The sequence below is a fragment of the Zonotrichia leucophrys genome, unplaced genomic scaffold (genome assembly GCF_028769735.1).
Source record: "Zonotrichia leucophrys gambelii isolate GWCS_2022_RI unplaced genomic scaffold, RI_Zleu_2.0 Scaffold_136_121556, whole genome shotgun sequence".
Taxonomy (NCBI): Eukaryota; Metazoa; Chordata; class Aves; order Passeriformes; family Passerellidae; genus Zonotrichia; species Zonotrichia leucophrys.
In genome coordinates this window covers 3,889-23,531 of record NW_026992341.1, presented here as the reverse complement: position 1 = coordinate 23,531, position 19,643 = coordinate 3,889, and the positions used below count along the sequence as shown (strand labels likewise).

Below are 19,643 nucleotides of genomic sequence, written 5' to 3'. Positions count from 1 at the left end.
ACTGATTCCCTTGTAACATAAAATATTTGAAAAGAAAATGAACAAAGCTTTCAAATTCCCTTTTGAAAAACTAATTCCCCAAGCAAAAGGGTTAATGTAACTTGGAAAAATAATCTCCTGCTGCAGAAAGGTGAGTTTTGTGCCCATTCTGCCATATTTTCACCAACAAGATTTAAAATGAGAAAACAAAAGAAAATGGTGACCCTGACCACAACATACCCACCCAATGGAGAGTCAACAAAGGATCTTGTGGGAGTCTGTCGAGGAGAGCGATCCTCCAGTCTGTGACTCTGGGAGGGTTGCAGGTCTCTCCCCTCAGTGTGCCCTGATAAAACTCAGAGGTTGACTTACGGTAGTGGATGACCTGAAGGTGACTTAGATTGCAGCCATGCTGGAGATGCTCCTCATGGGTGCAAAAAAAGGTCCCTGTTCGGGCACCACGTGTTGTGGTCTGCAGTGGTGGTGGTGGATGCAACCTTCCCTGAGAGCATGTTGCACGAACACGCAGGAGCCACGAGAGCCCCAGCACAGAGAGACACACACAGACACACAGACAGACACACACACAGTCACACACATAGACACACAGACACACAAACACACACACACAGAGCAGCTCGGCAGTGGAGACACGGGAGGGTCCAAGCATGGAGTTCCCACATGCTTTATTTCAGGCAACTCTGAAGGGGTCCAGGGGTCAAAGACAAAGGAGGGTTTAGGTTATAAATACAGGAAAAGAGAGGGTGGAGAAGAGCATCAGGGATCCAATGGTCTGAGGGCTCAGGGATGGTACACAGAGCAGGGACCAATAGGAATGCTAGATTGGATAGCTGGAAACATAAACCAATGGGATTATAGGGAAGGGAGAACTCACCAGAACATGAACACATAAGGGAAAAAGGGCCAAGAGGCCAACAGGGATGAAAGAACTGGGACAAATTACCATATTTCTGCAGAGCACCATGGGGGAAGTTTCTTTGCTCACCCTGAGCTGTGAGGAACTCCCAGAACCTAAGGTGCATCTCTCCAGGGCATTGCTGTTGACCTCTGCCCAGTAAGCTCACAGGTCTCCAAACACACACTGGAGTTGTCTGAGGCCATTCATCATTTCTCTGCTCTTCAGGACCAAGGCAACGGACTCTGGCTACAGCTCTGAGCTCATGCCCATGGCAACCACCCCTAGCAATTGGGCTTCATGGAGCTGCTCTCAGGAAACCCTCCAAGAGCTGAGTAGTGCCCCAAAACTGCCTCAGAAACATGAGATACCCCAGCATCTCTTCATGAACATGGAATATCCAAAAACTCACTCAGTAATGGGCTTCCCCTCCCATCGTCATTCCCAAATTTCGGCTGTCTCATTCCAGACCTCAACCCACCTCCGCAATCCAAACCCCAACCCATCACACCTCTCCTGGACATCATGACCCCCTTCCCAAGCTGTATTTCCCCCATTTCACACCTCCCAAACCAAATCCCACCCGTCCTGCCCCACCCAATGGCCATTTCACCCCTCCTGATTTGCATCCCACTTTGCCCAATCTCCTTCCAACCCCATTTCACCCCAAGGGGCCCTGGAATTGCGTAATTTTGGGGTGGGATTGAGTAGTTTTCAGTGGCATTGAGCGGTTTTGAGCAGACAGATCAATCCCTCTTTTCTTTTGGAGTGCCAAGAAATAAAGACAACCAAACCAAACACCCCCAACCCCCCAATATCCTCCCAGATATCTTCCAGAATCCAAGATTCCCTCAAAACACAAGTAAAGTGCAAGGCTTTAGGTGCCTTTGATGAATTGAGTCGATTTTTGAAAGGAGGGAGATACATAAAAAGATAATGAGAGGCAAAGAAAAAGGAACACAAATCACTCCTCACTGTGTGACCCAAGGAATGTGGGTCACCAGGGCTCTGACAAATGTGGGTCCTCTGATGGGGATGGAGATTGAGCAGTGCATGAAGCTCTACCTGCAATCAGGGCTCTCGCAGGGCTTCCCTTACCAGTGCCTCCTTTGGTGTCGGGTAAAGAACGAGTAGTCTGAGAAGCCCTTCCCCCACTGGGGACACTCTAGGGGCATCTCCCTAGTGTGGATGCATTGGTGCCTGACAAGTTCTGAACTGCAGCTAAAGCCCTTCCCACACTCCCCACACTCGTAAGCCCATTCCCTGGTGTGGATCAGCTGGTGGCTGATCAGGGTGCTGCTCTGCCTGCAGCTCTTCCCACACTCCAAGCACTTCTGGGGCTTCTCCCCATCATGAAGCTGCTCATGGACCACCAGCTCTGAGCCCTGGCTTGAGCTCTGTCCACCTTCCTGGCTCAGGGAGGGTCTTTCCTTCTCAGAGCTCACTGGGCTGGGTTTGGAGCCCCTCCTCCTGTGGGCTCTCTGGGGATTTTCCTCCCCGTTGGATTCCTGTGCTCTAGAGTCACTCATAACAGCCTCTTCCTCCAGGTTCTTCCGTCGTGATTTTTCCTCCCTGGTCTCCATCCTCAGCTTCTTGTCTGGGGGAGGAAAGACAAGGGGAGGGTGGGATTTGCCTCCGTGCCGGAGGGAAGAGAAAGGAGATCCCCCCACTGCATCTCCGGTAGGATGATGTTGGCAGCAGGGTTGTCCTGCAGCCAGGGGCCGTCCTGGGCTGTGAGATTGTCCTGGGGTGACGTTATGATTCTTGTATCCCCATTCACCTGTTCTGGGCCTTTAAGACCGGCTCTGAAGAGTGGAAGTTTTGTTTGGGTTTCTCTTATCAGGGACACAGAGACAAGCGGTACATAAGGCTGTTTTTTCACTTCTGGCTTGCTTGCTGCTTTTGCTTGCTCTCTTTTTCTGCTCTTGCTTCTGCTCTGCTTTCACCTCTGCTCATTAGCTAAACTATTGAAGTGGAGGGAGAAGACCCACCTTTGTTGGTTCAGCATCGACTCCAGTTTATTGATCAAATTCGACACCTTTTATAACAGTGCTAATTCACTTCATGCATATTGCAAAACCTGAGCTCCCGATAGGCTGTAGAGAAAACTTCAGCTCCTCCTTTTGTTTACAATACCTGAAGTTAGTTTATTGAAACCAAGATCAGTGTTCTCACCATGATATGAAAAGTTCTCAAAACCTTCATATCTGTTCCCAGAACGGCCATCTGTTCCCAGAGCAGCCAAGGACAGGATACTTGCCTGTTTTTGAGAGAACGGTCTAAGAATCTTGTTGTTTATATAAAAGGTGGCTGAGAACCTTAATTATTTACAGAATCAAGCCTGGGAAAGGCTGCTTTTTCCCTTAGCTGAATACCTTCATGGCCTCTTTCTTTAAGCCATGCTTGAACCAGGCTCTCCACACTAAACAGTCCATATTCCTTCCTGGACCGTTTCTCCTCTCCTGTTTCTGTGACCATCTCGAACCTGCTTCGGACTGGGACCCAGGAACACCGAAGGTTCGGCTGCAGCAGCTGCCCCAGCGCCGGAGGGACTGAGAACAGAGCAACCACCCCCCGAAAGAGACTTTCTGATTTTGTCATCTTTCTCAAAGCGGTGTCATCGGGTATTGTTCATTTTGTGTGCTGGGGGGTGCTGGACCAGTCAAATAAACAGGTTCTTTCCACCTCTCTCCAAGGAATTTTTTCCCGAATCGGTTGGGGGGAGGGGCCGTGTAGGTCTCACTTTCTGGAGGGGCCCTTCTTTGCAGATTCTTTAACAAATTTGCCCAAAACCAGGACAAATCTTTGGCGCCCAAACGTGAGGCGAGAGAGAGAGTGGAAAAACCCTGTTTTGACTGCATTTTGGCTGCTATTACTCTGTGTTCGTTTAAATCAGCTAATAGCCATGCTTTTTGGATTCATAATGTCTATTGGGGTGAAGGTTTGCATGCATTTCTGGTCCCTAGGGTTTTTTGAGATTTTAATACCTCTCTGGTCCCTAGGTTTATTTTCTTATCCAGAAATAGCTTTAGTATTGCCCCTAATACGTAGTTTTTACATCAGAGGGGCAGTGACCAGAATAGCTATCCTGCTGGGTTTGGGGGCAATAATGTTCAAGAAGTTTATAAACATGCTAGGGTCTGCTCCAGGTATGACTGGTTCATGGCTATGGTTATGCATCCAGTTTGTTGCAGGAGGAGCAGGAGGGAATGAGGTTTTTCAGCCTCTGCTTTCCTCCTTCTCCTATGAATCAGTTGCATCACTAGTGAAGGATGTTCAATTTCCCCTCAATGTTAAAGAAACCATCTTCCTGGTATTCAACCTGGTAACCTTCCTCTATACAGCCTGCTGCTTCTCTAGAATGAGGGCTGAGATTTCTAGACGGGCTGATGAGACCCCTGACTCAGGAGTAAACCCTGGTGTGGAAAATCCTAAGTGGTGTGGGAAATGGGAGGATATGGGCGAAATCCTGAAGGAATTATCTGACCCTATAGTGTGGGATTTTCCCCATGAACAAATTCAGAACCCAGCTGAGCTGGGCAAATATCTGAAAGAGAAGTACCAGGATGAGCCTAAGTAGAGGAAGGTCATTGCAGTGAGCTCGGCCCTGGCATATGCTTACCATACACTGCTAGATAGTGTCAGGCAGCAGACAGAGGCAGGGGGCAGGGAGATAAATCAGCAACTGTCCCGGTGACTCAGGCTGCAGCTAACACCCCAGGCTCGAAGCCAGCAGCTAAACCCATGGCTGTTGCTACCAGCACTAGAAGTGGGAAATGCACAGACAAGACCAATCGACCAGTGGATGATGATGATTATGATGATGATGAAGGAGAAGGAACCTCAGTGCCTCCTGACGTAAAGTCAGGAGTCAAAGCAGCAGGTGCAAGATCAGATGCCAATATTGAGTCCTTTTCCCTGAAGGACCTTCGTGGCCTACGGAAGGATTACACTCGAAGGTCTGATGAATCCATAATTAGTTGGCTGGTCCGTCTCTGGGATGCTGCAGGCAAGGCTACTGTTCTGGACGGCACTGAAGCCAGGCATTTGGGATCCCTGTCACAGGATCCTGTCATAGACCAAGAAATGATGAGGGGGGCTAACTCTCACAGCCTCTGGGAACGGGTCCTAAGAAGTGTAGCAGAAAGATACCTGTGTGCAGATGATCTCTATATGCAGCAGACTCAGTGGAAGACAATAGAGCAAGGGATCCAACGCCTGAGAGAAATGGCCGTGGCTGAGATTATCTTCTCAGATGATGTAACAACTAGGAACCCAGACTTAGTACCATGCACGTCTGTGATGTGGCGAAAACTCGTACGACTCGGGCCACATGAATATGCTTTTGCCTTAGCCATCATGAAGAGGGATGAGAGGAGCGAGACTGTGCTTAACATGGCAAGGAAGCTCCAAGCATATGCAGATGCTGTACATGGCCCGACACATGCCAGAATCGCAGCAGTAGAAACACGTCTGCAGAACTTAGAGGACAAGATAGAGAAGAACCATAAGAAGCTTAGAGAGGAGATTAAAGAAGACCTTCTCCAAATTTCAGCAGTACAGATCCGAGGTTCCGGTACCCAAGGCAGACGTTTCCCCGATGTTGAGAGAAGGTACACCCCACGAGTTGAGCTGTGGTTCTACCTGCGTGATTGTGGGGAAAACATGAGAAGATGGGATAGGAAACCTACTGCTGTTCTGGCATGAGGGGTGCGTGAACTGAAGGAAGCCATCAGAAGGAAAGCAGCTCCAGTTGCCTGTAGCCGAACTGCCAGGTATGATGATGACAACATGTCCGCGCCCCTTGAAGGAACATCATTAACATACACCCAGGGGAAGAATGATAACCAGGCTTAGAGGGGCCCTGCCTCTAGCCAGGTAGAGGCCAGAGAAAATCGTGTTTTCTGGTCTGTGTGGATTCATTGGCCTGGCACATCGGAACCACAAGAGTACAAAGCTTTGGTCGATACTGGTGCACAATGCACATTAATCCCATCAAGACATGTGGGGACAGAGTCTGTTTCTATTGCTGGTGTGACAGGGGGATCCCAGGATTTCACTTTGGTGGAAGCTGATGTGAGCCTAACGGGAAATGAGTGGAAGAAGCATCCTATTGTGACTGGTCCAGAGGCCCCATGTATTTTGGGCATAGACTACCTTCGAAGTGGGTAGTTCAAAGACCCAAAAGGACTCAGATGGGCATTTGGAATGGCTGCTGTAGAGACAGAGAGCATCCAGCAATTGAACATCTTGCTTGGGTTGTCTGAGAATCCATCTGCAGTAGGATGCCTGACGGGAGAAGAGCAACGAGTGCCAATTGCCACTTCCATAGTGCATCGACGGCAGTATAGGACCACTCAAGATGCTGCGATCCCCATCCACAAAATGATCCATGAGCTGGAGAGCCAAGGTGTGGTCAGCAAGACCCACTCACCCTTCAACAGCCCCATTTAGCCTGCATGAAAATCTGAAGGAGAATGGAGATTGACTGTGGACTATCGTGCATTGAATGAAGTGACTCCACCACTGAGTGCTGCCGTGCCAGACATATTAGAGCTCCAGTATGAGCTTGAGTCCAAGACAGCAAAGTGGTATGCCACTATAGACATTGCCAATGCATTTTTCTCCATTCCTCTGGCAGCAGAATGCAGGCCTCAGTTTGCCTTCACATGGAGGGGAGTGCAGTACACCTGGAACCGATTGCCCCAGGGGTGGAAGCACAGCCCCACCATCTGCCATGGACTGATCCAGGCTGCACTGGAAAAGGGTGAGGCTCCAGAACATCTGCAGTATATTGATGGCATCATTGTGTGGGGAAACACAGCTGCGGAAGTGTTCTAGAAAGGGAAGGAAATCATCCAGATCCTCCTGGGAGCTGGTTTCGCCATTAAAAAGAGCAAAGTAAAGGGACCAGCTCGTGAGATTAAATTCCTGGGAGTGAAGTGGCAAGATGGACGGCGTCAGATTCCTACAGATGTCATCAACAAGATCACAGAAATGTCTCCACCCACCAATAAGAAAGAGACGCAAGCTTTCTTGGGTGCAATAGGTTTTTGGAGGATGCATATTCCTGAGTACAGTCAGATCGTGAGCCCTCTCTACCTGGTCACCCGCAAGAAGAACAATTTCCAGTGGGGCCCTGAGCAGCAACAGGCCTTTGTCCAGATCAAGCAGGAGATTGCTCATGCAGTTGCCCTTGGCCCAGTCAGGATAGGACCAGAGGTGAAGAATGTGCTCTACTCTGCAGCCGGGAACCATGGCTTGTCCTGGAGCCTTTGGCAGAAGGTGCCTGGGGAGACTCGGGGTCGACCACTGGGATTTTGGAGTCGAAGCTACAGAGGGTCTGAAGCCAACTACACTCCAACAGAGAAAGAAATCCTGGCTGCCTATGAAGGAGTCCAGGCTGCCTCGGAGGTAATAGGCACTGAAGCACAACTCCTCCTGGCACCCCGACTACCAGTGCTGGGGTGGATGTTCAAAGGCAAGGTTCCTTCCACTCACCATGCCACCAGTGCTACATGGAGCAAGTGGATTGCTCTCATCACTCAGTGTGCCTGTATAGGTAAACTGAATCACCCTGGGATTTTAGAGGTAATTACACATTGGCCCGAGGGTGAAAATTTTGGTGTCACAGATGAAGAACAAGAACCAGTGACACGTGCTGAAGAGGCTCCTCCCTATAACCAACTGCCCCCAGAGGAAACACGCTACGCTCTTTTCACTGACGGTTCCTGTTGCATCGTAGGGATGAACCGGAAGTGGAAAGCAGCCGTATGGAGCCCCACACGACAGGTTGCACAAGCTACCGAAGGAGAAGGTGGATCACATCAATTTGCTGAACTCAAAGCTGTTCAGCTGGCCATGGACATTGCTGAGAGAGAGAAGTAGCCAAAGCTCTGCCTCTACACTGATTCATGGATGGTAGCCAATGCTCTGTGGGGATGGCTGGAGAGGTGGAAAAAGGCTAACTGGCAACGTAGAGGAAAACCAGTTTGGGCTGCTGATGAGTGGAAAGACATTGCTACCAGGGTAGGGAGGCTACCTGTGAAAGTCCCCCATGTAGATGCCCATGTACCCAAGAGCAGGGCCAATGAGGAGCACCAAAACAATGAGCAGGTAGACCAGGCTGCAAAGATAGGGGTGTCCAAGATAGATCTAGATTGGGAAAAAAAGGGAGAATTATTCCTAGCTCGATGGGCCCATGATGCCTCAGGCCACCAGGGCAGAGATGCCACCTATAAGTGGCACAAGACCAAGGGGTGGATCGTTAACCATGGACAGTATTTCTCAGGTTATCCATGACTGTGAGACGTGTGCTGCCATCAAGCAGGCCAAGCGAGTGAAGCCCCTATGGTACGGTGGGCGGTGGTCCAAGTACAAGTATGGGGAGGCCTGGCAGATTGACTACATCACACTGCCCCAGACACGCCAGGGCAAGCGCTACGTGCTGACCATGGTGGAGGCCACCACTGGATGGTTGGAAACCTACCCTGTGTCTCATGCCACTGCACGGAACAACATCCTGGGCCTGGAAAAGCAAGTTCTGTGGAGACATGGCACCCCTGAGAGGATCGAGTCAGACAATGGGACTCATTTCAAGAACAGCCTTATCAACACCTGGGCTAGGGAACATGGCATTGAGTGGGTGTACCATATTCCCTACCATGCACCAGCTGCAGGCAAAGTGGAGAGGTACAATGGACTACTAAAAACCCAGTTTAAAGCTTTGGGTGGGGGATCTTTCAAGAATTGGGAGCAGCATCTGGCAAAAGCCACCTGGTTAGTTAACACCCGAGGTTCCACCAGCCGAGCAGGTCCTGCCCAGTCTGAGTCCCTGAATGTAATAGAGGGGGACAAAGTCCCAGTGGTACATATCAGAGGTTTGTTAGGGACGACTGTGTGGATCAATTCTGCCTCGAGTACAGACAAACACATTCGTGGGGTTGTCTTTGCTCAGGGACCAGTTTGCACGGGGTGGATAATGCAAAGAGATGGAAAAACACGATGTGTACCTCAGGGAGATCTGATTGTGGGGTAAGAATGATATGGGGATAAGGGGTGGAATGTCCTGGGGTGACGTTATGATGCTTGTATATCCCCATTCATCTGTTCTGTGCCTTTAAGACCGGCTCTGAAGAGTGGAAGTTTTGTTTGGGTTTCTCTTATCAGGCACACAGAGACAAGCGGTACATAAGGCTGTTTTTCACTTGCAGCTTCAGCTTGCTGCTTTTGCTTGCTCTCTTTTTTCTGCTCTTGCTTCTGCTCTGCTTTAGCCTCTGCCTATTAGCTAGTTCTAGCTAAACAGTCTACATTGCTTCCTAGACTGTTTCTCCTCTCCTGTTCCTGTGACCATGTCGAACCTGCTCCGGACCGGGACCCGGGAACACCAAAGGTTCGGCTGCATCAGCTGGCCCAGTGCCGGAGGGACTGAGAACAGAGCAACCACCCCCTGAAAGAGACTTTCTTATTTTGTCATTTTTCTCAAAGTGGTGTCATCGGGTATTGTTCATTTTGTGTGCTGGGGGGTGCGGGGCCAGTCAAATAAACAGGTTCTTTCCACCTCTCTCCAAGGAATTTTTTTCCCAAACCAGTTGGGGGGAGGGGCCATGTGGGTTTTGCTTTTCTGGAGGGGCCCTCCTTTGCAGATTCTTTAACAAACTTACCCTAAACCAGGACACCATGACAGGATTCCCTTTGAGTGTCTGGGACATCCCGGCTCTTTGGCAGCCTGGGGACTCCTGGGATGTCACCGTGGAGCCCCCGTGAGTGCCTGTGACAGATTGGTGCCTTTGCAGCCCAAGGTCCCCTGGGATGTCACCATGGAATGGCTGTGACTGCCTCTGACCACAGGGCTCTTTACCATCCCCAGAAACCCCTGGGAGGTCTCCATGGAGCCCCTGTCGCTGCCTGTGACATTCCAGCTCTGGAACAGCCTGGAGACTCCAGGAAAGTCCCCATGGAACCTCTCGGAGGCCCTGTGACAAATCTGATCCTTAGCAGGCAACCATCACCAGCCCCCTGTTGCTATGGATAGTCCCTTGGCAACTCCATGGAGACCCCATGCCAGGCGTGGTTGCCATGGACACCAGCTCAGGCCCGCAACCACTGCCCGTTGCCATGACAACCATTGGCAGCCCCCATCCCCAGGCTCATGGGATCCCAGAACCACAGAATTGGCTGAGCTGGGAGGGATCCATCAGGGTACTCCAGTCCAACTGCTGGCCCTGCACAAGACACCCCAACAATGCCAGCCTGGGCCTGGCAGCGCTGTCCAAACACTGCTGGAGCTCAGAGAGCCCTGGAGCTGGGACCCTTCCCTGGGGAGCCTGGGCAGGGCCCCAGCAGCCTCTGGGCAAAAACCTTTTCCTGACATCCAACCTGAGCCTGCCCCAACTCAGCTGCAGCCGTTCCCTCCACTCCTGTCCCTGGGCACCAGAGGGAAGAGGTTCCCACAGCCCCAGCCAGGGACCCGCTCCCAAGGCTGTTGCCATGGCCACCAGGGCTGGGACCAGCTGGGATGCTCGGTTTCCACAGGCCGGGGTTCAGGAATGGGATTCCCCAATTTCCTGCTCCTGCTAAAACCGCGCTGCCCTCACTGCCCTCCCGCCTCCCATGGAAAGCACAAAAGGCAAAGATCCTGGGCTGGGATAAGAACAATTTATTGGGAACAGAAACGAGATAAGGAACAAATGGAACAGAAAAACTGTTGATCACAGAAGGGATAAATAAAACTGTTTACAGGGAAAACTAAAACACAACTGCCTGGCTCTTCCCAGCAACCTATTTCCCCCACCTGGAAAGGACACCCTTCTTCTCAGGTAGAGAGAGAGTCCCTTTCCTGCCCCTGGCAATGACCTGAGGTGAGAGTGAATGTAATGACAGGGCCATGGAAAGACCCTCATGTTCTTCAGTTCTACACCATGTCATTGACAGGGGAAGGTATTGGGGCAGTTGTCTTCCCAGCATGGATCATAGGGAACATGGATCACCTGCGCTCTTCCCAACGTTAGACCTCCATTGGGGATGAAGCTGGAGCAGTTCACAAAGCTCCTCCTGCAGCTGGGGCACTCGCAGGGCTTCCCTTAGTGGCACCTCCGTTGGTGTTTTGTCATGTTAGAGCTGCTGGTGAAGCTCTTCCTACACTGGGGACACTCGTAGGGCCTCTTCCCAGTGTGGATGCATTGGTGGGTGATGAGGTGGGAGTTGCGCTTGAAGCCCTTCCCACAGTCAGGGCAGTAGAAGGGCCTCTCATCTGTGTGAATCCGCTCATGCAGATGGAGATTTAAGCTGGTCAGAAACCTCTTCCCACATGTGGGGCACTGGTAGGGCCTCTCCCCAGTGTGGATGCGTTGGTGCCTGATGAGTTCTGACCTGTAGCTGAAGCCCTTCCCACACTCCCCACACTCGTAGGGCCTCTCCCCAGTGTGGATGCGTTTGTGGGTGATCAGGGCGCTGCGCCATCTGAAGCTCTTCCCACACTCCAAGCACTTGTAGTGCTTCTCTCCATCATGAAGCTGCTCATGCATCACCAGTACCAAATTCTGGCTGAAGCTCTGTCCACCTTTCTGGCTCAGGGTGGGTCTTTCTTCCTCAGAGCACCCTGGGCTGGATTTGCAACCCCTCTTCCTATGGAATCTCTGGGGAGTTTCCTCCCCGTTGGATTCCTGTGCCCTGGAGTCACTCAAAACAGCCTCTTTCACGAGGTTCTGCTGTGGGGATTTGTCCTCCCTGGTCCCAATCCTCAGCTTCTTGTCTGGGGGAGGAAAGAAAAGGAGAGGATGGGATTTGCTTCCATGCCAGAGGGAAGGGGAAGGAGATCCCCCCAGTGCATCCCTGGTAGGACGGTGTTGGCAGCAGGATTGTCCTGCAGCCACGGGCCGTGCTGGGCTGGGAGATGGGGAAGGAGAGAGGGAGAAAGGGGCACTGACTTCCTCCTCACCTGCCTGGGTGTCCTCGGGATCCTTCTTGTTCCTCACAGCCTCCTTTTCCATCTGGCAATGGTTTGGGGATGGGAAATTCTGTTTTGGGAGGAAAACAAGGAATGAGTACATTGAGTTTTGCACTGGGTTTAAGGCAAACCTGGGAAAAGGTCTAAACCAGAATTACAATTTAAAAGAAAATGAAGGTCAAGGCAACGATATAGAAACACTGCCTTAAACTGACAGAGTCAGGATATAACCTGACACCCCTGTTGGTCAGGGTTGTGGCAGCCGTCCCAATACTAGGTGACTGTAGTCCGGTTGGAGTGATGAAGGTGATTCTGTCGAAGCAGTGATGCTGTAGAAGGGTCTGGTCTTCCTCTGGAGGTCCAGTGGTGGTTATGGAGCTCTTGTCCTCTGGGAATCCAGTAGGCAAGCTGCTCCTGGTTGTAGCAAGGCTCAGCTTATATCCAGGTAGGAATGCTTGGATCCTCCCCCTGGGCGGAGCATCCCACAATGGGATGATGGAATTTTATCAGTCCTGCAGTGACACTCAATGGCCCATTCACAGAAGATATCTCCCCTGGAGGGCGTTATCAGGGCTGAGTCATGGAAGAGATAAAGAACACTGCCCCACCTGTTTATAGCAGTTTATGATGCTGGGGATTGAAAACATGCATTTGGTTACATCTTGCATTGCAGCCTGAAACAGTGGGGTAATCCCTGCTCAGGGGGTGAACACCACCCCCCTTACCCAAACTGGCTCAGGTGTAAAACCCCCACACACAGGGGACAATGTCACACTTGCCCTGCTCCAGGCTAGGTCTCTGTCCCTTGTCACTCATCTTTTCTCTTTCTTTCCATCTCTCTCGACCCTCACATTTACTGTTCAATAAAATGCATTTTGGATTTGGTCTCGTTAGCACCTTAACTGGGGCAGAGGAATCTCTCTAACAATCTGCATAACCAGACTGTGACATTAGTTTTGCACAGTGTGTTTAGGCACTGTTCTCTGTCCCCAAGTGCCTTTGACAACAGCATGGCTCCCTCCACTGACGAAGTTGTAGTTCTCTCTGGAAGAACTCTTGGAAACTTGGACACAGTCCCTCCTTCCTCCTGGGGAGCTTATGGAGCTTATAAAAGATTTTTTCTTTATGGGAGAAATGATGAGGAAAATGGCTTTTATGGGTGGCCAGTGTAAAGAAAATAATTTGCTGTCTTTCCTTATAAAGTTGTTAAAATCACTGGAGGAAACAGAGCAAATCTTACCAGTGAGACTGACAAGGTTCAGTCACCCCACGGTGAGGAACGCAAGGCGGCTAAAAGTCCCAGAAGAAGCCCAGCTCAAGTTGATAAATTTCCGAATAAGTCCTGAATTCCCAGGCTTGGGGGCTTTACCAAATGTGACAATCATTTTTCTCTTTATCCCTGTCACCTTTGTGACTGCTACACAGAGCTTTCCATTCCTTTTAATAATCTGTATTGGGCCAAATTTCCACTTTCCTTTTATTGGAACCTGCCAGCAGCTGAGCTGGAGCTGTGCAGGAAGCAATGAATATTGGAATTGCCACATCACTGCTTGGATTGTCAGTTTATTCATGTTTGGGATTTGTTTGCACTTTCATCACAAGTTACTTGTGAGAAGAGCAAATATTCTTCAAAGTGATTTATGCAGAGTCAAGTTTGATTTCGACCAAGTTTATTTTGTCCATTGCCCAGAGGATTCTCAAGGGGTCTCTGTGCCTCTCGCACTGGGGGATGCTTGAGAGGAGCTTGGGAGGGTTTTTCTGTCCCTGTCACCCCAGGCCATTCCAAGGGGTTGTCCCTGTCCCTGTCACCCCAGGGCATTCTCCAGGGGCTCTCTCTCGCAACCCAGGTCATTCCCCATGGGGTCTCCATCATTCTTACCCCAGGGAATGCCTGGGGGGTCTCCCTCCCTCTCACCCCTGTGCTGGAGGTGCTCAGGGCAGTCTCTGTCCCTCTCAGCCCAGGGGATGCTCGGGGGTCTCTGTCCCCTCACCCTGGGGGATGCTCGGGGGGTCTCCATCCCTCTGGCCTCAGGCAATGCCTGTGCAGGGCTGGGGACCAGGGGCTCTGTGTCCCTCTCACTGCTGAGGGTGCTCAGGGCTGGGGGGGCTCTCCGACCTTCTCACCCCTGGGGAGGCCGGGGGGGTCTCTGTCCCTCTCAGCCCTGCTGTGACGCCCCCAAACATCATCGGGGTCAGAGGGACAGAGACACCCCCAAAGCCCCAGAAGAGCTGAACCTGGAATTTGGTTTGGGGCTGAGGATTTAGGAAGGGGCTGGAATTGGGGCTGGGTTGGAGCTGGGGCTGAGATTTGGATTAGAGCTGGGATTGAGGTTAAGGCTAGACATGGGATTAACTTTAGGGCTGGGGTTGGGATTGTGTCGGGGGCTAGACGAGTCTGGGACGGGGCTAAGAATAAATACAGAACTGTGAGTGTTTCTAAACATGGAGTGAGACTGAGACCAGAATCAGGGTCAGGTTTGGGACTGAGCTCACCCAGAGCAGGACAGGGGGCATGTCACAGTGGGATGGTTTGGGGAAAATCCTTGTTTGGGGAAAAACAAGGTGTGAATGACTTGCTTGGGGACTCCTCCCACCCACGTCCATTTCTAGAAGTCACCTGATGTCCAAAAATCAAGAATGAATCAAAAAAAGCCACCAGGAGTTTCCCATTTTCAGTCTCATCCCTCTTGGGTTATGGTTGGTCCCCCATCTCAGGGCTGGTGGGGATCCCATTGGACCTGGGGATCCCTCCTCTCCAGGGTCCTGCTTATGGATTCTGGGGGTTTCTGGAGCCCCAGGGTCCCCCTCTCCAGCCTCCCCTTAATCCAGCCACTTGGGGTTCCCCCTTCTTTCTACGACTCTGTCCTGGTTTAGGGCAAATTTGAAAAAAACCTTCAAATGGGTTTCCTATAGAAAGCAGATTCAAGCAGCCCTTCTGCCAACTGGTTCGGGAAAATATTTTCTTGGAGAAAAGGGGAAAAACCTGTTTATTTACCAAGCAAAGCATTCACCAGCACAAAAAAGGAACAATATTTTAATATTTAATATTGTCCTCTTGCCACTCCAAAAGAGATGGCAAACTCAGAAAGTCCCCTGAGGGGTGTAGCTCACCTCACTCAGTCTCTTATCAGTCTCTTACCAGTCCCTCTGGTGCTGGAAATGCTGTTGCCGAGGCTCGGCCGGCTAGGCAACAGGTGAGGGGTGCCGGTGCTGTTCTGGGTGTTCAGTCCAGAGCAGGTTTAAACAGCTACAAAGAAAAAACACAGTCCAGGGATCTTTTCTGCCTCAGCGAGCTAAAAACTAACTAAAAAGCAAAGGAGAGATCTGTCCTGCTGTCTGCCCATCCACAGACAACTGATACGTTTTTCTGTTCTGTTTTGGTGTGCAGCTTTTAGCTTTATATTAAGTTTTAGTAAGACCTTTTCACAGGGTGGTGAAGACAAAACAATCCTGTTCTAGCTGGAGACTCAAGGAGAATCTCTTCAAACTTCAGGCCCAAAGCATCAACAATGTGGATAGAGGAATGCAGGCAAGCAAGCAAGGAGGATGAAACTTTGTAATTTGAAGCTATTAATGGGGCAGTTAAATCTATGTGTAAATGGACTAAAACTTATAAAGAACATGAGATCTCAAGACCAAGCCTTCTTTTGCTCCCATCTTAGAGCCATCCCGGCAGAGCCAAAATTATGGCCCCAGTACAGCCGGAATGTGGCCTTTGAAGGCACTTCAACAGAAATTCACTTTATTCCTCTTAGCTCTGTCTGGTCTCTGTGTCAGCTCCTTAAGGCATCGCAACAGTCCAGGAGGCGGAATGTGGAGGAGTGAGTGCAGTGTCTGAAAACAAACTGTGCACTTCTTCCTCCTCCCCTTCGCTCTCAGAACCAGCCTTAAAGGTGCAGAACTCATTTCTGGGCTAAACAGACCGATGGGGTACGAGCATCATGAAGTCACCCCAGGACACCCCTGTCAGGGTCAGGGGGTCCCGTCCCCGCCTCATCTCCGGGCTGCCGGGGGTCCCCCAGCTCCGGTATCACCCCTTCCCCTCTCCCCACCCTGGGGTCCCCCGTTCCACAGCCCCGGCTCTCACGGGGATCCCCAAAACCAATGTCCCGCCCTGTCGGTACCGGGCCATCCCCACGTGGACCCCCCAGGACCCTCCCGAGGGGCGATCACGGCTCCTCTCCCCCCGAAAAAGCTCCTCTTGGAGAGCCCGGAGATATCCGGGGCTCGAGTCCGGGATCTGCCGGCTCCGAACACTCTCCAAAAAATCCTCCCGGAGACCCCTGGCTGGAGTTATTTGGGAATTTAGCTACTTGAGCTGGGCTTCTTCTGGGACTTTCAGCAGCCTTGTGTTTTTCACGTTGGAGTGAACGAACCTTTTCAATCTCGCTGGTATCATTTGCTCCCTCTCCTCCAGTGACTTTAATAAACTTTTCAAGGACAACAAAATATTTTCTTTACAACACAGACCCACAACAGCCATTTTCCTCATCAGTTCTTCCATAAGTGACTAAGAGGAAGCTGCATCCACGTTCCAAGAGTTCTTCCAGAGAGAACCACAACCTCCTCAGAGGAGGGAATCATGCTGTTGTCAAAGGCACTTGGGGTCAGGAAACAGTGCCCTGAACTCACTGCGCCAAAATAATGTCTCAATCTGGTATAGAAAATTACTAGAGAGATGCCTCTGCCCCAATTAAGGTGCTAATGAGACCAAATCCAAGGTGAATTTTATTGAACAGTAAATGTGAGGTAGAGACAGTTAAAAGAAAGGAAAGCGGGGCATGGCAAGGGAGTGACAAGGGACAGAGACCTCCCCTGGAGCAGGGCAAATTGTCCCCTGTGTGTGTGGCCTTCCCAGAGTGGGGGTTTTACAACTGAGCCAGTTTGGGTAAGGGGGGTGGTGTTCACCCCCTGAGCAGGGATTACCCCACTGTTTCAGGGTGCCATGCAAGATGTAACCAAATCCATGTTTTCAATCCCCATCTTCATCAACTGCTATAAATAGGTGGGGCAGGGTTCTTTATCTCTTGCATGACTCAGCCCTGATAACACCCTCTAGGGGACTTATCTGCTGTGAATGGGCCATTGAGTGTCACTGCTGGACTGATAAAATTCCATCATCCCATTGTGGGATGCTCCGCCCAGGGGAAGAAACAAAGCATTCCTACCTGGATATAAGCTGAGCCTTGCTACAACCAGGAGCAGCTTGCCTACTGGATTCCCAGAGGACAAGAGCTCCATAACCACCACTGGACCTCCAGAGGAAGACCAGACCCTTCTACAGGATCACTGCTTTGACAGAATCACGTTCATCACTCCAAGAGGACTGCAGCCACAATTTCAATAGGACTGCTGCCACCACCCTTACCTACAGGGGTGTCAGGTTATATCCTGACTCTGTCAGTTTAAGGCAGTGCTTCTATATCGTTGCCTTGATCTTCATTTTCCTCTTAAATTGTGATTCTGGCTTAGACCCTTTCCCCAGGTTTGCCTTAAACCCAGTGCAAAACTCAATGTACTCCTTCCTTGTTTTCCTCCCAAAACAGAATTTCCCATCCCCAAACCATTGCCAGATGGAAAAGGAGGCTTTGAGGAACAGGAAGGATCCCCGGGACACCCAGGCAGGTGAGGAGGAAGTCAGTGCCCCTTTCCCCCTCTCTCCTGCTCCATCTCCCAGCCCAGCACAGCCCCTGGCTGCAGGACAACCCTGCTGCCAACACCATCCTACCGGGGATGCACTGGGGGGATCTCCTTCCCCTTCCCTCTGGCACTATGGCAAATCCCATCCTCTCCTTGTCTTTCCTCTCCCAGATAAGAAGCAGAGGATTGGGACCAGAGAGAACAAATCCTGCAGCAGAACCTCGTGAAAGAGGCTGTTATCAGTGACTCCAGGGCACAGGAATCCAACGAGGAGGAAAGTCCCCAGAGATTCCACAGGAAGAGGGGCTCCAAACCCAGTCTGGGGTGCTCTGAGGAGGAAAGACCCTCCCTGAGCCAGGAAGGTGGACAGAGCTTCACCAGAGCTCAGAGCTGGTGGTCCATGAGCAGCTTCATGATGGGGAGAAGCCCCACAAGTGCTTGCAGTGTGGGAAGAGCTTCAGGCAGAGCAGCACCCTGATCCGCCACCAACACATCCACACTGGGCAATGGCCCTACGAGTGTGGGGAATGTGGGAAGGGCTTCAGCTACAGGTCAGAACTCATCAGGCACCAACGCATCCACACTGGGGAGAGGCCCTACGAGTGTCCCCAGTGTCAGAAGAGGTTTCGGACCAGCTCCAGTCTCCTCCTGCGTGAGTGGATTCACACAGATGAGAGGCCCTTCCGCTGCTGTGTATGCGAGAAGGGCTTCAAGCAAAAGTGCACCCTGATCACCCACCGGCGCATCCACCCCGGAGAGAGGCCCTACGAGTGTCCCCAGTGTGGGAAGAGCTTCACCCAGAGCTCTCACTTGACCAGTCACCAACGGAGGCACCACTAAGGGAAGGCCTCCAATACCCAAGTGCAGGAGGATTGTGTGCACTGCCTCAACTCCAGTAATTGGAGTATCCACATTGGGAAAAGCCCTGATGATCCATATTCCCCATGATCCATGCTGGGAAGACACCTGTACTTTTTCCTGTCCCTGCCAATGATATGATGTGGGATGGAAAAACATGAAGGTCTGGCCATGGCCCTGTCATTACATTCACTCCCACCTCAGGTCATTGCCAGGAGCAGGAAATGGACTCTGTCTCACCCTGAGGAGAAGGGTGAAATTTCCAGGAAGGGGAAATTGTGGCCAGGAAGACCCAGTGACTTTTGTTGAGTTTTCCCTGTAAACAGTCCCTTCTGTTATCAATATTGTTTCTGTTTTTGTTTGTTCCTTATCTCATTGCTGTTCCCAATAAGTAGTTCTTATCTCAGGCCGGAATCTTTGCCTTTTGTGCTTTCCATAGGAAGCGGGATGGCAGCAAGGGCAGTGCAGTTTTAGCAGGAGCAGGAAATTGGGGAATCCCATTCCTGAACCCTGAGCCCCGGAAACTGAGCATCCCAGCTGTTCCCAGCCCTGGTGGCCATGGCAACAGCCTTGGGAGTGGGTCCCTGGCTGGGGCTGTGGGAACCTCTTCTCTCTGGTGCCCAGGGACAGGAGTGGAGGGAACAGCTGCAGCTGAGTCGAGTCAGGCTCAGGTTGAATGTCAGGAAAAGGTTTTTGCCCAGAGGCCGCTGGGGCCCTGCCCAGGCTCCCCAGGGAAGGGTCCCAGCTCCAGGGCTCTCTGAGCTGCAGCAGCGTTTGGACAGCGCTGCCAGGCCCAGGCTGGCATTGTTGGGGTGTCCTGTGCAGGGCCAGCAGTTGGACTGGAGGATCCTGCTGGGTTCCTCCCAGCTCAGCCAATTCTGTGGTTCTGGGATCCCATGAGCCTGGGGGTGGGGGCTGCCAATGGTTGCCATGGCAACAGGGTCTGGCTGCAGGCCTGAGCTGGTGTCCATGGCAACCACCCCTGGCATGGGGTCTCCATGGAGCTGCCAAGGGACTGACCATAGCAACAGGGGGCTGGTTGCCTGCTAAGGATCAATTTGTCACAGGTCCTCAGAGGGGTTCCATGGGGACTATCCAGGAGTCTCCAGGCTGTTCCAGAGCTGGAATGTCTCAGGCACAGTGAGGGGCTCCATGGAGATCTCCCAGGGGTTTCTGGGGATGGTAAAGAGCCCTGTGGTCAGAGGCAGTCACAGCCATTCCATGGTGACATCCCAGGGCACCTTGGGCTGCAAAGGCACCGACCTGTCACAGGCACTCATGGGGGCTCCACGGTGACATCCC

At 51.5% G+C, this 19,643-nt stretch overlaps 1 protein-coding gene across 1 annotated transcript in view; it reads left to right on the top strand.

Moving 5' to 3' along the window:
• The window catches only part of LOC135460963 (zinc finger protein 850-like), an 89,491-nt gene extending 71,168 nt beyond the window's left edge, over window positions 1-18,323 (top strand). The window contains exon 4 of the mRNA XM_064737943.1: window positions 17,893-18,323. Within this exon, the coding sequence (XP_064594013.1) occupies window positions 17,893-18,323 (431 nt within the window). The remainder of the gene's footprint in view (window positions 1-17,892) is intronic.
• The last annotated feature ends 1,320 nt before the right edge of the window (window positions 18,324-19,643 follow it).